The sequence below is a fragment of the Corvus moneduloides genome, chromosome 1, assembly GCF_009650955.1.
Source record: "Corvus moneduloides isolate bCorMon1 chromosome 1, bCorMon1.pri, whole genome shotgun sequence".
NCBI lineage: Eukaryota > Metazoa > Chordata > Aves > Passeriformes > Corvidae > Corvus > Corvus moneduloides.
The window spans coordinates 72,439,319-72,456,673 of record NC_045476.1 but is presented as its reverse complement, the minus strand read 5'-3'; the positions used below and the strand labels follow the sequence as shown (position 1 = coordinate 72,456,673).

Below are 17,355 nucleotides of genomic sequence, written 5' to 3'. Positions count from 1 at the left end.
ACCTGTCTCATTCCTTTCCTAGTTCTCCTATCAGAGCACAGACACCACCATACATAAGCAGGACATGGCCACTTGAAGGAAATAAATCTTTTTCCACATGACTTTGTGACTTTCTGGGGTACAGAGTATATAGAACCTGAGATCTGTAGAACACTAGGGCAGGGGGAAATGGCCACATGCTGCAAGGCTGCCTCCTGCATTTCCATCCTGTTGCAACATAGTCTTGACTGCAGTTGATAATAGATTAACAATTAATAGACACGGCTTCCATTTAAAACTATACCACAATTTACTGAAAAAAGACAAAGACCTAATCTTGTGCTTGACAGAGAAAACAACATGAAACAGAAGATATGGAGAAATAACTTCTGCTCAGCGGAGACACGTTGTGCTCATCCACTTCATCTGCAGCAGATGGATTGGCTTACCCTCCACAAGGGCAAGGAGCAACAGACTGTGTCCATTTCAGGACAGGGTTTACATGTGAGATGAGCTGGATCAATTTAAGAACAAAGCATACAAGCACAAGATTTCTCCAGGAAATCTCTTTTCCTTGTTCTCATCTTTTCAGGGGGATGGAAAGCGCTGCCTGGACAACTAATTTATTTCTTAAACTAATTATCTTTAATTGAATTATAACATTAAAGGAGAAATATATACTGGTAACAGTAACTTAAAACAGTCTGGTTTACTTCTTATTTGCAGTGAAACCAGCTCTATTGCCATGACACTGAACAAAAGGGCTGTAAGTTTGCAGGCTGTACTGATCCGATTGCCTATGTCCATGGCAGTATCCCTTAGCTGACTTGGTAAAATGTATGATTCCCAACTGAACCTCAGTGCATGTTGAGAGAGATCATTCTCCCACTGAATGCAGTTGCAAAGTATTGCTTGTTTTCAATTGGACAGGATTAACCCTCAGAATTAGGCAGGCAGCATGTGGTAAAGCCTATTCAGCCCAGGAGTATGTACACACCTGCATGCATTAATCACTCTTCTGTAGGACAAACCTTTGCTGTTAATCCTTGCTTTTATAGGGATTTCCAGGAGACCAGCTCATGGTTGGTTTAAACTGGCCATGTTTGTGGTTGACCTGACATGATGCTGCTGAAGCCAGCCAAAGTGGGTCAGTTTACACCAAGTAATTACCTTTGCCCAGCCTCTGCCCCAGCCAAAAAGTCCTCATCCACTCCCTACAGCTGACCCAGCTTGCAGAAAAGCCAGAGCTGTGCTGTTCCCTCTGGTGAGATGAGGATGAAGTCATGAAGTAGTGTACCAGCCTCAGGTACTGAGCTGAAGCAATCCTCCCTCTTTCTCTCCTCCATAAACCTCTAATGACCACTGAAGTGAGACTCTTTATGAAAACAGCATGTGGGGCTTTTGCAGTAAACGTGGCCAAATTATTCCCTTAATGAAATTAGGGCCAGAAAAAGCTGCACTCACATATATGCATAAACTGTGCTGGAGTCAACTGCATGGCTTATACACACATGGGAAAAAAATAGGGCCCAATATTCATAGCAACACTGTGTATAAAAAAAGAATTTGTGGAATTAAGAATAAAACATGAGGCAATTTGTTGATTTGCCCAGGGAATATATGAGAGCAACAAATGTGTAGATTATTCTAAGGTTGTTTTTTAGTGTCATTATCAGATCCAAGAACTGTATATAAAAGCATGCGGTCCTTCACATGCTAGAAGTATAGTTTGCTCAAACAATTGTAAAATATTCAGTATTCTTAAGATTAAATATCTGAATATTGCTTCTGAAGGAACAGCTGTCAGCTTAAATCTAAAGTCTAGTTTGTTTACTGGCTGTATTTTATATCTGTTAGAAAATGACACCAAATGGCAATAAAATTGTTGTAAGTATTCTACTGGGGAATATAAATGCCCTTTGGTTACAGTGTACATATCTTTATACATAATTCCAGTATATTTTCCCTAGAATTATGTTAAATATGTAAAAAGCCTTTTCTCATAAAGGTAAAAATGCTAGATGTTTCCAAGCTGTAATTTAGCATTAGTGTCAAGATTGCTTCAGAAAATAAGCTATGGTTACTGTTTCATTCTTTTTAAGTGTCACTCAGCATACCATATCTGATCTTGTATTCAAAATAAACTTAAATGATTTTATTCACTTTTACAGAAGTGCAGGAGGGTTTAGACATAATTTATAGCATATGGATTGATGTAAATAGCTTAAACTAAGTAATTGGCTAGTCACCTACGCTGTCTTATCCTATTACTGCTAGGTACTTTTCAAGCAATTAGGGAAAACAGATCTCTTGTATCCAGTGAGTTTAAATTGGATGAATCCTTGACATTTGTGAAGGCTTATTTGATAGATAAAATCATACTATACAAAAACTTTCTCTACAATGCTGAGGTTTACTAGGCCTATAATAAGAAACATTTTTTGTTGAGTTAAAGTAGCTTATCTTTGCCCTTTTAATAAGAAATCAACTCCAGTCAGCAAAAATCAAGATAAAAATCACCCAGTTGGTGTTATCACCATGTAGACAGCAAACACGTACCACTATCATTAACTTTTCTGTGCATGGATTTCAAATACATTTAAAATGTTAAAATTCAATCATTTCCTGTATATTACAATAACATCAGATTAATGAATACCGAAAAGCATGAAAAGTGATTTATTTTGGGAAGGTCATTCCTTGGTTAGCCAACACTTAAATTGAATTACTATAAAGGGGAAATATATTATAGGTAAAAAGGAAAATGGTTTTTACTGCATGTGAATTCTTTTAGTTTTACAATGCTTATGATAAAAAGACTGCACCTACAAGTTTAACCTCTATAATTTTTATGCTGCACATTTAAAAAAAAATCTTATTATTTAACATTTCTAAGGCAATTTATACATGTCACCTTGTACTTAATGTTCCTTTTAAAACAGTTAGTTTTACCTCATCCCTATGAAACCTATAAAACTACTTTTCATACCAGACGTGAAATTTCTAGCTATACCAGGAAAGCTGGACCTCTAATGGGAATACCACACTAAAAGAAATAAGTATTTTAAAGAAGCTATTGCTTAGAGAGACATTTATTCCTAGCTAGTGTACTTCTACACACAGCACTTAAAAACTGGCCTTGCTTACTGGAAAAAAAAAAGAAAAGAAAAGAAAGGTAAGTATTATTAAAGTGAGTTTTGGCTCCTTGGGTAAAATTAGGTTCACACTGAAGTGATTTGCTGAATTAGGGCTATGAAAAAATCTTGCTTTCACTGAAATATAAAAGAGTAGGATGGGGCTGTAAATATGAAGTAAAATTCTTACAAGCATACCAGGACTTCCCAGCAAGATTATGCAAAATTCCTCTTATGCCTGTCAAAGAATATCTGCAGATACAGAAACATATCTGAAGTTAAAGTCACCAAAAGCTGAACACATGAATCTGAGGTAGAATTTGGCCTGGTGATTTCAGTGCTGCTCTCTTGCTCGTGCGTTTGGCAAGAGAAGCACTGCCCTAGACCTCACCAGCCTGCACACACACCTCAGTTAGCTAAATGTTAAGAAGCTACTGCTTGTGCTGGTGGTGCCCTCTGAACAATGCCTATATTTGCACATGCTTTTTCAAAGTTTTTATCATTTCTGTGTTGTTTTCTGCCAAATTGCTAATTTCCCCTTATTATACATACTATTTCTGAAGAACACCCACCAAAACCAGCACCCATCATGCTGTAAATGGCACAAAGCATTAAATATCTGATGGATAGATCTTAGTCCCCAAATGCCTGAATTCATTATGTTCCACTGCAGTATTTAGGAATAAGTGTTATGGCGCTCTCAGGTATGATTCCTGAAACTTACAGAAATTTAAAGTCTTTTCATTTGGCTATCTTCAGAGTTACATGCCTTCAGAGTTTCTTAATAAAAGTGAACAAACAAATGAAAATTTACACTGAAATAATTACATTTGCACCTCTGGTATGTTACTGTAATGAAAAGCAGGATTGTTTCACAGGAAGAAGGTGCATGTAACCCCCACTTCCTAGATGCTGTTGAATACTCCTTGCATTCTGCAGTTGTACAAGAGCACTAGCCCATCCAGAAGAACAAAATAAGTGAAAATTGATTGTTTTCTTACTCTGTAGATGCTGCAGACCAGGCAGATGCATATACAATGGTAGGACTCATGACAATTGCCACAGACCACCCCTTTTCTTACAGGTTGTGTTCCTACAGTCCCAAGACAACATTTCATATAAATATCCTCTCTCTGGCGAGGAGAAAGAGGCTTGCTGGTCATGAGGAAAGAAGAAAGGCAGCTGTCATTCCTATGACAGGGAGAGAGAATAGATGACACTCTCTGCTCTTGCCACTGTGGAAGAAGAGCATTCCCTCCTTTACCAGTGCTGGAAAGGTGAGGAGAGGAGTGAAAAGCAAAACAGGAAGCCACCTTGTTTCTTTTGGTGAGGTGTTGTACCTATTCTGGCATAAAACAGGTAAGATTATGAAGTTATATTATGTAGGTAAATTTCTGGTAAAGAGAAATCTTATTTACACCAATGCGTGATCCAATGGAAGCTGATTAAATTTAGAATAAGAGGAGTTTTCTGACCAAATAAGACTATAAGGATCCAGAAAAATCTTTCCATTGCGTCACTGGGAGCAAAATACCTAAAACAGACTAGGGTTAGGTAAACTAAACTACCTGAGTCTTTAGAACTAGCTCTAGATACTCAAACTGAAAAGGCTTATACACAACAAGCTGTCAATAGAGGGAGCAGACTTAAAAGATTATTCCAAGAAACCCAGGTGCCTTTCATCTTCTACATTCTTAAAAACCATACAGAGATTTGCAATGTACCCTTCAGCTCCAAAACAATTTTCTAACCCCACTCAAGAACCCCTGCTTGTCCAGCTGCTGTAAAGGGGAAAAAAAAAATGTTCCTGAGAGGTGTCAACAGCAGCCAAGTGGTAAAGCTCAGGTGTATTTTTCCCCATGGCAGCAAACATCTCACTTGTCACTGTATAGTTTTAAAATTCATTAAATATTCCTAATTTGGAACTGAAGTAGAAAGCCCTGACCTATAAAACACACAAATGTATAATTACATCTGTTATCAGCTAAATGTAAGATCTGTATATGGGCTTTACTGCAATTATTAGTTAAGCACATTTCTTACATGTAATTGTATTTAGATCTACAAGTAAAAACACTGTAAAGCACGCATTGATCTCCTCAATTAGATGTACCTCAAGACAATGAGGTAAGACTCAGTCATGGATTATAGGGATAGGCTATGCTATGATCTGGTGTGGGAAACTACAGAGAAGTGGCTTGAGCCATCCACATTATGCAGTTCTTACTTTATGGATGCTGGAAGCTTCTCAAAAGCTCGCCTGGGAAGACAAAACTACATTGTATGAGAATGCATTTCTTCTCTCTCAGAAGTACAAAACAGATTAATGAGCTGAAACAGAGCACTAGGTTAAGATTGCCTCGGGTGTTCAAAGACCCTCCTTCCAAAGCCTGATGGAAGTTGATTGAAACCTCACCACTGAAAAGCTGAGAAGAACTTAATTGGGAAACACGACTCTGCAAAGAGCTAAATTTTAACAGGCAGAAAGTAGGAGTTGGGCTGCCTGGTTGGCCTCCAACATGGAAAAGGTGTTTTAGCAAAAGTCTAGGCAATTATTCACGTCGGAGTTTCTTCAAGAGACTTGGGCATGGACCTGGATTTGCCAGTTTCTTTGTTCCAGTAATTAAGTTCTAGTTCATGTAGGCCACATGCCTTCTCTTGTTTTCTTTGGCCAGCTCGAAGACTCTGGTGTCTTCACCCTGGTGAATCATAAGTTCCCCGGGCAGAAAACTATGTTTGGATTCCTTGAGGACAGTTTCCTTTAAATTAAATTTTCTTTAAAAAGCCAAGTAGGGCAAAGACATTAAGAATAAAATCTTTAATGAAGAAAACAGCCTTGAAACATTAACCAAAGGAGCAGAAGCAATGTTTGCCTCATGCTGGAAAGATGTACTTGAACCTTCACCTTAGAAGTGTGCAGCTGAAAACATTGTGCTTCATCATCATTTGTGCCAGTTTTGGTAAAAAGATCTTAGTGATGATGCCCCCACTCCTTATCTCGGTAGGTAAAGTAATATTCTTTCAGTCTACTTTCTCTCAAATGACAATCTTTTTTTAAGAGTCTCTCAACACAAGACCAAAGGCAAAAAGGAAATGTTCTTCTTCAAAGCACTTAGAAAAAAAACGGTAAAGCAATGAACAAAATGCAGCCCATGAAACAAGTAATGGGTGATACGTCTCTTTAATAACATCCTGTATTGAATTTTAGTGCACAAGCTGCTGAAATGCTGACAACATCCAAGATTCAATCTAAAACATGCAAGATGCCAGTAGGTAATCTAACTGTGCCTTAGCTCTGTGTATCTGAGTACAAACTAAGTGAATGACCATACTTGCAGTAATAGCTGTCCATTAAATGTCCACAGCACTTACCCTGTATATTTATATATATATTATAATTCCTGTACAGAATAACCTTATGTGGTTCTAAGTGATATATATTTATAAATAATCTCTATGTGTGTAGTTTCAATGTATATCTTACATAATTGCCTTTAAATGGCTCTATAAACAATCTGAAATTGCCACTTTGCACTGCAAAAGCATTAACTCATTGATTATACACTACTATTTAGGAGTGAGGTCTTCCTATTGAAGCTTCCAGTGTGTATTTCAGGCAGGGTCAGGCACGGCCTATTGTCCTCTTTTGACTGTGACCCAGTTCTGAAATGCACCCCTTTGCCTTCAAAATCTGGCAGCGAGGAGCCTGCTCGGACCTACCTCAATGACAGCCCCATCAGGTAGCCTGAGGAAGTGCCGGTAGAGCTCCCGGAAGCCGCTGAGGTGAACCGTGTAGACACAGACGTGAACAGTGGTGCTACCCTTCCAGCTGGCTGCAGCGTCAGGGATTTCATCCTGGTGCTGGAGGTCACAGCTGGAGACACCAGGCTGGCTGGCGTGGTCCTTCCAGATGTAATCAGACACTGCCACCTAGTGAAACACGGCCCCCCCCGCCCCCCGGACACACGCACACACACACACAGAGGCCCCCCACCCCCCACCAAAGGAACATATTTAATTAACTTCTGGCAAGAGCTTAACCGATTTAAAATGATTTTACAATAAATCTGCAAAGCTTGTACCATATGCAGTGCTTGCACACAGTTCTCTACTACATATTTTTTTATGACATAGATCTAAATAGAGGAGATAGACAAATCCCTAGTGTATATTCTATAAAGTTAATTCTGCACAGATGAAGCTGTAATTGACTCCCATATTAACCAAAAGTAGGGAGATCAAGCAGGGTAGGTTAAACAATAAAATGGCAATGCTAATTTAAAAAAAGAAGCTTCCCAAGAATTTTGTGAGCGAGTATTTGTATTTCTCTCTCTTTGAGAAGCCTTTGCTCCTGTACCCACAAGCACTTTTTAGTCTCTGATCTCTGTATAATATTAAAATAACCTTGTGCTGCTAACTGAATTGTAGATGAGCAGAGTAAATAAGGTGTATTTTAGTGCATTGTGTAAAGCTAGTTTATTAACAGTTACCTAGCTTCCTAGTTTGCTCTAAACATGTTTGCTTTGGTAGGTTTGGTATCCCCCTACATCAGTCTGCATTTCCATTTAACCTTTTCCATGTTAATTCTTTACACAGACTGAGCAGAATTCAAGACTTCAGATCCAGGATCATGGCAAAAGGCTTAAGCACGCTTTATCCTTAACTAGAAATTATGAGAAGCATAATTTTTATACTGTCCCTGAAGTGCAAGCATAAAGTTTTTAACCCTCCACTTTTGTAAGACCTTTTTGTCACTCATTTTCTCCCATGAGATGCTACTCCTGTTTGTGGAAGGAAGGGATTGGTGATGTTGGTACATCCTTACAGTACATCAGTATGTTCTTCCCAAACACTTCTATATAATGTAGACAAAATACCACTTTTGCTGGCCTAGCACATGCTTTTTCTTTCAAGGATGTGTATTACACTGGAAGAAATGATTGGAACTTACTCACAAAACTAGCTAAAAAAAGCTCTCATTTAAGATAGGTACCTCAAAACCTTCTTCTGCATAATTTTGCTTTTACTTTTTGCTGAAATGAAGAGCTCAGATTCTTATGAGAGATCTCAAAAACCAGATACAAATTTTTCCCCTCACTTGGGAAAAGTTAGATTTAGCTCAGTTTGCTTGAGTTCCAGTTCACAGTTCCTCAGCTGTTCTTACGCATTACGAGGAATCCCATTAACTAGCACAGTGTGTCAATGCCACGATTCTGACGTGCCTTCTGCTATTATGAGCCACTGCCTTAGGAGAGGATTTGTTTTAGGTGAATTAAGAAAGCAAGAACACATATAGGAAATTATCTCCAACTCTTTTCCAGGAATGACAGAACAATAGGATACTTCATTTTAGCGCCAGCTTCCTTTTACATCAGTCCTAATCAATTTTTTTACATTTTAAAACAAGGAAAGGTCATCTGAAATTTAAGGTAAAATAAGGACAGTCAGAATTTTCCACACCAAAGCCTCTGGGGTTCAAAGGATTTCATTGAGGACAACCTGTTAGGAACATACAGCAGCCATAAGGACAGGACAAGCCCTGCATTTTTTTCTGTCTACCACACAAGCATGTTTTACATGTACTTTTCCAGAACAGGGGAGAGCATGGACCTTCCACTACTTTCTCACAAATAAATTACCACCTGTTTTTTCAATCAGTGCTCGATCTAAGTGTAATTTACAACATAAAATTACTGTGCAGGAAGCCAAAGCCATGTCACTCTAAACTTTGTGCCTGAGCAAACCTTCACCTTGCCAGGGCAAAGATCTTCTTTGGAAGTTCTTGACTCTGGGTGCCATCCCTGTGACACCATATCCATATGGGACCAGGTATGGCATCAGAAGTCTCTGTCTTGCCGCCTCTCCAAGAGCAGACAGTTCTGCAGGATAGTGGGAGTACACAAACCCATCTGACCTGCTGTCACATTTCAAGATCTGGTGAACTCCCTCTGAGGACACTTATGTGACTAGCCTACCTTTCCCCCACCAAAAAAAGAAGAAATAGCAGAGATTGATCATCTGACAACTGAAAGAGAAAAGGCACCACCAAAACTGATGGTGCTGTGGTGACTTGGGTAGCCTTGGTCTGGGATAAGCAGAAGAAAGGAAGGAAAGGGAACCCTTTGCTGGAGCGTCACTCATTAACCCTTCCTCAAAGTCACCTGCTAGTGTGAGTTTGCCTGAAGGCACTCTTCAATATGTGGAGGGATATAACACTTGAATAACAGTTCCAGGAGGGGGGAGCAGCTCTGTTTGTGGATGAGGATTTAGAGACCCCAGCATAGAAGGACCTTTCCATTCCCTCCTTGCTAGCACCATCTGAAAGTATTTGGCAGACAGATGTCCACTGCCTTGAAACTCTCAAAACACATTTCTGTGAAGTGATAGGTCACTAGCGAGCTGCTGTGGCCTACATAACCTGAAATAAGCTCCAAAAGTAAACTCTACTGTCATCTGAAATTTCTATCATTAAGTTAATCAAAAATGTCCATTCATTTCTACAGGAATACAATATGAGTTAATAAATCCACTGAGACAGGCTAGTCAAGAGACTGTGCATATAGGACATGTCAGAGAAACTGAAGTTAGCAATGATCTAGATTCACAAGGGCTGACAAGAAACCACAAAATGCCAGAGCAGTGTACAGTAATCCTTAAATGAAATTCATCTTTCAGCAGAAAAACACATTAAGGATGGTAATTCAATGATAAAAGAGGCAGGCCAGAACAGGTTCAAATGCTGAATATTTCACAGCATAACTTAATTAAAGCCCGAGTGTGAGGCTGTTAATCGCTTTATAATAGTTCAGCTTGAAATGAGGTCTGAGTGGCCTTATAGTTTATTTGTTTATGTTATTATAATCATAAAAGGTTACACTGACCTAATGCAAATGTACAGTTTTCACTGGCCTTTGTTATATTGGCAGTTTTTTCTCCTTTTGGTCCTCCTATCTTCGCGCAAGTATGTAAAGGGAAGAACTGGGAGGAAGGGTCATGAATTTAGGTCAGATCAGATGATTCAGTAAGTCTCATGTGGGTTTAAGTCTTATTAATAATTTTAATACATTCTTCCTTGACAACAATGATTTCAATCACTGCTCCTTTAACGTACACTGTGATGTAGAAATACACAGGTTTTTAAAAGAGTGGAACATGCTTCTCCTACAAAAAAGGTAAATTATGTCAACCCTTTGGAAATTGCAGTGCCTAACCTACAAAAAAGACAAAAAAACTCTTGTAAGTACAAATACAAATGTATTATGTTGTATAAATGTATTATGCCATACCAAGTGTAGAGAAATATGTTATCGAAGTAGAACACATTTTAAACACAAATATATTGATAAATGTATATTTATAAATATGTTACAGAACGGAGGCACAGCCAATTAATATTACCAATATTTCCTAGGTCAGGGTACAGAAAATGCCATGATAGTGTGTAGAGGTACTATGATGTTTGCTATTGTTTGACAGCTTTTGTGAGAGAAGAAAGGAAAGAGTATTTCCTCAGATTTTCTGAGCTGCAGTGGAAATGAGAGGAAGACTGACTTCTAGTGTCTTAAAAAACAGACATCAGCATAAAAAAAGTTCTTTTTAAAAAGTTGAGAAGTATACATGTATGTCTAAACACTTGATTATGATTAGTACTGATTCTTAACTGTTTGCAGCAGCATTATTACTAGCAATGTCATGTGAATCAATTCCAGCCTCATGCATTGCAACATGTATAAAAAAATTGTTTGAAAACAGTATTAAAGGAAAATACATAAAATGAGCAAAGTCGACCAAATCGACCAGTTGAGAATGCGTGGAATTGAGCGCTGGTCATGACAAATAATTAGCAAAGGTTACAAGCTGTTAACTTTAGTCAAAAGGGCAAAAAAGTGTTGAAATTATAGAAAAAAAAAAAGACATCAAAAGTCGAGGGTGCTGTATTTACTTCAAGTAACTTTCATAAACATGGTAAGTGCATTTTCTGTGGTAAGAGTTGTAAATATGGGAATTACTGTCCTGGAGGCAATCTTTGTTAAACCAGCGTAGCTTTACAATTAAAAAAACAAAAGCTGGCTAGTGCTGACTTCTGAGAGAAGCACAGTACCCCTTAAGCATTACAAACCCCATTTCTGACAAACTGTTGCTAAAAACCTTGCCAGCAACTCTGGTAAAAGAAGAATTTACATGGAAATATCTAAAACCATCCTTCCAGTCCGTGTTTAGGGCACCTTGGTGGCATCCAGGTTCCAGTGAGAGTATCACTGGACCTCATGCAGAATTAGATGTGACAGTGGGGAAGGTTTCCAAGCCACTGTAGGAAGGATGGGGTACTTTACAAGTCATGAAAATGAACTCAGTTTGAATAAATCACGAAATTGGAGAAATGGCAAGCAAAGGCACGAACAAGAAAAGCTATTAGGACTGCCAAAACTCATACCATCATGAGCAAGCCACACCAGCGCTCCTCGTGTTTAACCCTTACACACACGAAGCACTCACACACATTTACACACATGCAGCAAACTTTGGTGGGGCGGCAGCACGTTCTCACACTCCTGGGGCAACAATGAGGCATGTGAGTGTCTCAGGTTAGCAAAGGCCTTTGTGGGCTCCTGGCAGATAACCCTTGCCAGGCACACATGGAGTATCAGCCATACCCTGACCTACAGAGCCTTCAAACCAGTGTGATAGCCCCACCTCTGACTGCCCACAGTAACTCTGCAGAGAGATAACTCGTTTCTAGATCGTCCTATTTATGAACGTAATGGACCAGCATAATGGACCAGTAGTATCCAGGAATTGTTTGTTTCAGTCAAATTATGAATGCCTGAAGCATTGCTGTTACAGTCTTCCCTGATTTATTTAACAAACAGACATGGACAGACTAAATGGTGAAAAAAAAACATATACAGAGGATAACCTCTTTGTAAATGACTAAGGAGAAATCCCAGAATAGATTTATGGAAAGCGGCTTAGCATCATAACACTAGGAAACGGCAGCAGGTCTTTTTGTTTCTGATTTGCAATAACATCATACTTATGGATGTGTCCAGTGAACAGCAATGAAGATCTTTTCTAGGGGATGATTTTCATCTCCTGTTTTTAGATATTACAAAGTGCAGCCACATATTCCCTGGCTACAGTGCAGCCATTGCTTGTGTAGTCTGCTGCTTACCATCCCATTTTTTCAGATCTAAATCTTTTGTGGTTTTAAATGTCCGCACTTCAGTCACCCATAAAAAATACACAAATGTAGAAATAGTCTCTTCCAAACAATAATAAATCTGGGGGAAAAAAGTCATTTGAAGAATTAAGTCAAGGAAAACCGATATTCAATTCAGCAAAAACCTTAGTGAGTAAAAATTAAAGGCCACAGCTTTCTTGCATTTCCTTGTGCATAGCAGTGTCTTTGTCCATTGATTTGCCCTAAGGAAAGGAGGTAAAACACATTTCCTTCCTATTCCAGAGAATCCTGCTATATTCTGAGCCCAGAGAGGGTTTGGTTCAGATGAGCAAGAGAAATCTCTCTCCATGCCTCATTTCCCAAATTTTATAAGGGATGCTGGAATCAGTTACTTAAGAAAGCATCTTCAGTAACTTCCAACAGACAGGATTTTATATACAAAAGTGTTTAGTAAAAGTTATTTTCCCTATGGAAGTCAGGATTTTAATGCATACAAGGGCATATCTGTGTAAATAAGAGGGTCTGCTGCTCATTATCTGTTCATCAACATTTGTTATTCATTACTCATGTGTTTACAAATGTAATGCAGTCAGAAAGCAGAAATAATACTATATGACTTTGGTGACCAAAAATACACCAGAAACAACAAATGGTAAATAGATCCATGGAGCAGTTCGTCGTATGGGATACAATTTGCCCACAGAAGATATTCTGTGAAAAATTTGTGAAAATAACCCTGACAGATCTGTGAGTAACAATGCAGTACAAAGATAATATGTAAACAGAAAACGAAGGAGCTAAGATTGTCGATTAATTGTTTGGCAGTGAGCATTTTATTTTTACTGTTTGGAACTGATTAAATGCAGAGAAAAGATAGTTAAAAGAAACAAGTCTGTATTCACAGATTTTATTCAATTTGTCCAAGACCATGTGCATTCAAGATGTATGTCTGGGAATGAGACAGGCTTTTACTCACCTGTGACTTACATCAGATGGACAGATCTGTTCCTGGCAGCTTAATAACATTTTTAAACCTGGATCATTACATGGACAGTAAATCAGCTGACAACTTAAAACTAAAATACATGGGACTAGTGGCTCCTAGTTGCATCTTCTTCAGCTTCAGAAAATTTCCTGCTGTGCAGGCAGTGGAATAGTGTGTCCTTGTGCTAGTGGTGTTGAACATTGTGTGAATGGTGCTCTTGAGGAAGGTGCCTTTTGTTGAGTGTCTGACCAAGTCTAAATTTTAATTTCTATTTTTCTTTCTTTTATTCAAACAACAGCAAAACTGCTGTAATGTTTTACTAAGAATCAAAATTTTCCTAGTTTGCCTGTTTAGATCCCTTGTTTCTTTTCAAGCAGATGGAAGGGGGTTAGGAAAATGAAGGTGGAAGAGAAAAGAAAATTTAAACACTTCTAGTAAAACATATCTGAACATCTGTGAAGGGTGGTTGTCCTCCTTTAGAAACACTGTAATTTTGCTCTGATCTTTCAGTAACCCTAATAAGTATCCTGACTACTCCAGCACAGATGTTAATTATTAGCAAACATTTACCACAGAAAGTATCTAGAATCTCTCACTCACACTGCAGCCCTATTGCTCCAGCAGCTGTAGAGACAGGTAGAAATGGGCTGCCTGCAGAACAAGGAGTTAACAGCCTGTGTTGAGATCAGAGGACATTTATGGGGCTATTTGCTTTAACTGTCCATAAATTATCTCATCTGATTTTCCAAATAATCGCCAGCAATCAGCTGCTTTCTTGCAGACATCACTGCAGAAATAAGCCATGGAGGAAGAACTGAAAGAAAAAGCTTTCACAAACACCTCCCTGGCAGGGTGGAGAGTAGTGGAAGGAAGGGCCTGACATATTTGTGTAAGCTGTGGCGTTAAAGTAAATGCTGGTTTCATTGTAGAAAAGAAGGGAAGAAAGAAAATGAGGGTGGCAGAGGTTTGGGTATTCCTTTGTGATCAAGGCTGACATTCTCCATTCTCATCTCGCCCCCTCTGCCATCTTCACCCCAAGGATGCTTTTTCTGCCTCCACAGGGCCAGCATCCCAATTGCAAGCTCATCAGACACCAAACCAAAAGTGCCTCAATTGCTAAGGTATTTCCTTATTGTCAGTTTACTCCTTCTTTTTCCCATGCCAGGGTTTTATTTTTGGCTCTTGCAAACAGTTTAACCATGCTTGGCACTGATGCTTCTCTAGAAATCTAGGAATGTAAGTCCACTATAGCAAGTGGAGACAAAGAGTCAAAGGTTCAGGGCAGTTTGCATGAGCCTTCAACGGAGTATGCAAACCAGTTGGGTCTGCAAAACTTGCAAAAGAGACTTGCAAAAGAGACTTGCAAGATCAGCCTGTCTCCCAGGGCTGTCTGAGTGTACCAAGAGCCTCTCAGCAATGCCTTCTTCCCTGCTTCAGTTAAGAAACCAGATAGCAAGAATTCTTCTCACAAGAATATTTTCCACTTGTAGCACACTATTGCAAAAACGGCCTCTTTGTGGTATTTCAGCAGTTTTGTCTTCAGTTCAAGCAGGAACCATTAAATAAAAAAAAAATAATTTACAAACAAAGCAAAAATGACTGCTAGGAACCCTAAGAAATGGTTTATGGTACAACCTAAAGTTTTGGGCAAAGGTGTGGCATGATTTTATGCATGCAACAAAGATTCTGTTTGCATTTGATTTTACCTTAACTAGTTTGCTTTTCCTGAATTAGAAGTTACTGTCTGAGATATCCAGAAACAATTGTGTATTACTGAATTTGATGTGCTTTTTTGGTAGAAAAATGGTTTAGTCTACTGTGACCAATTGTCTATTATAATGAAGCTTATTATTAATGGAGTATACTCTTATATCCTTATTTTTTCCTTCTCGGAAGATAGCAGAGTTCAGCATCCGATAAACATGTAAATTGCATTTTTCTTTTCACACAGGACAGATTTCAACTTCTGAACCAGCAGTCAACAAAGATTCCCCCAGCTGCTAGGAAAAAAAAAAAAGTAAGTATTTGTGAAGAAAGGCATAATAAGATCAGAGGGAAGCCTGTCATAAAAATGCACATTGCATAATACATGATGGATCAGTTCTATTATTTAACTTTTGCATAGATATAACAATACAGAGATATGCTAACCATCATAGTCAGCATTAATTTACAGTGGGAAAAATAATTAGAATCTCACTTTTTCTGAAGAATGGAGTGAAAATGTAAACAATGCTTCCCTCCAGGCAAGTGCTTTATCAAGTTGACAGGTGCATTTGAATTTCCATGGGTGGGGGACATAATAGGTTATTTATGTGTCATTTTAATAGAAAGGCCCAACCATCAAGATGGACAGGAGACTTTATCAGTACTGCTGTTTGCAACTAATCCACCAATTTAATACCCCATGAAAATACCTGCAACAAAACCTGGACATTTTTCTTTTCCACTCCATTATAGGCAAATCAATATGGGTGCTATTCATCTCAAATCTTTGGCTCAGCAGGTGCCTACTACACAGAGCTCCTAACAACACTGGTGCACTGGCACAGCCACATAAACATAGAAACTTTGACCTCTGGTGCCATCAGTGACTCCACAACAGGATCACAACAGTGCACTTGGATCATTAGTTCACGATCAGATAGAAGTAAGCAAGAAAAAAATCTTTTTTCTAGGTTGTTTGCTTTTTTTTTTCTTGTTTTGGTTTGGTTTTGAGAAGAAAAAATCCAGCAAAAATTTTTTAAAGTTTTTGATTACTATAATTTTATCTGAAGTAGCCACTCCCTAATTTTCACAAACAGTATATTCCTGGCTGGAGAATAGCCACAAGCCAGAAAAACATTATACATCTCCTAGCTGTAACATGTTTCTTTACACAAATTTGCCATGAAAAGGAAAGATGCTAAAATGTGTACTCCAGTCACACCTTCTTGTGCATTAGCACTGCTAAAGGCTGCCTTTTTTTGTCCTGTATAGGGCTGTGATGTTGAGTGACAGCCTCAATGTGACCAAGGGTAAATTTGGTAGCCATGCTCCAATTTCTTCTTCATCTTCCCTCCTTGATACTGTCACATGTATGAGCACACATGTTCCCCCTGTACTTATCTACACAGCTATTGCTGCCACATTTTTAACACACAGCATATGCTGACAGCCCCCCTGTCCTTCACTGGGGGGTGTGTGTGTCTGCACAGTCAAAATCAGCCTGAAAAAGTATTTTCCATTAGGGAATACTTTAAAAACCCCAACCTTTTTCAAGAGCTGAAGGTTTCCATTATTGCAAGTCCATCCTCATCTGTGTGCAAAAGTTCAGTTTCCAGATTCATGACCCACCAGGGTCTGCATGGACTGGAAAGACAGTCCCCAATGAGCTTGAAAAGCTTTAGAATAGATCTAGGGAGGATAGAGGTAATGAGATCATCCACCATTCCCATGTCCACTCAGAAGTGTGCTCTAGCTCAGAGATAATTCTTCTCTAACTCACACACATATGGCTCCAGAGATGTTTCAAGTATATAACTGGAAGTATCTTTACACCCCCTGGGTAATTCCTCAGACTAGCTACTCCTGAAACTTTTTGCAAAAGCAAGCAATTCATAAGGACATAAATTTGATTAAAAACAGACCTGAGACGTTTCCTATGCTCAGTCTTTCAGTCTGCAAAGCTCATGAATCCCTGTGGTTAATTAGGAAATATTACTCATAGTAAGATCTAGTTATAATAAAATGTATGTTGCCTGAACATAGCATCTTAATAAGTTTCAGAAACAGTTACTCCCCCATTTTCCTCCCACAACTTCTCTCTTGGTGACCATGTTTTCTGGTAGGAGGACAATGCCCCTTCTCCCACTTGCAGAGAAGGACTGCATGCTGCCTTCTCTCCTAGGGGTCATTGAGGTGCTTACAGCAGTGAGGCTGCAGGCCAGATGTAATCCCCTGGGAGCAGTGCCAAGCAGTGCTTACATGTGGGACAAGGGAAGAGAGCCCCAGGAAAAGCACACAGGGGAGGGCATAACTTGAGCCCTCAGTCCACAACTGGGGGAGGTAATAGCTCTTTCCTATGTGAAAGCACC

At 38.9% G+C, this 17,355-nt stretch overlaps 1 protein-coding gene across 1 annotated transcript in view; it reads right to left on the bottom strand.

The window, feature by feature from the left end:
* Positions 1 to 17,355, bottom strand: part of OFCC1 (orofacial cleft 1 candidate 1) — a 173,066-nt gene that overhangs the window by 18,103 nt on the left and 137,608 nt on the right. Inside the window, exon 19 of the mRNA XM_032115778.1 lies at positions 6,834 to 7,043. Coding sequence (XP_031971669.1) covers positions 6,834 to 7,043 — 210 coding nt within the window. The remainder of the gene's footprint in view (positions 1 to 6,833; positions 7,044 to 17,355) is intronic.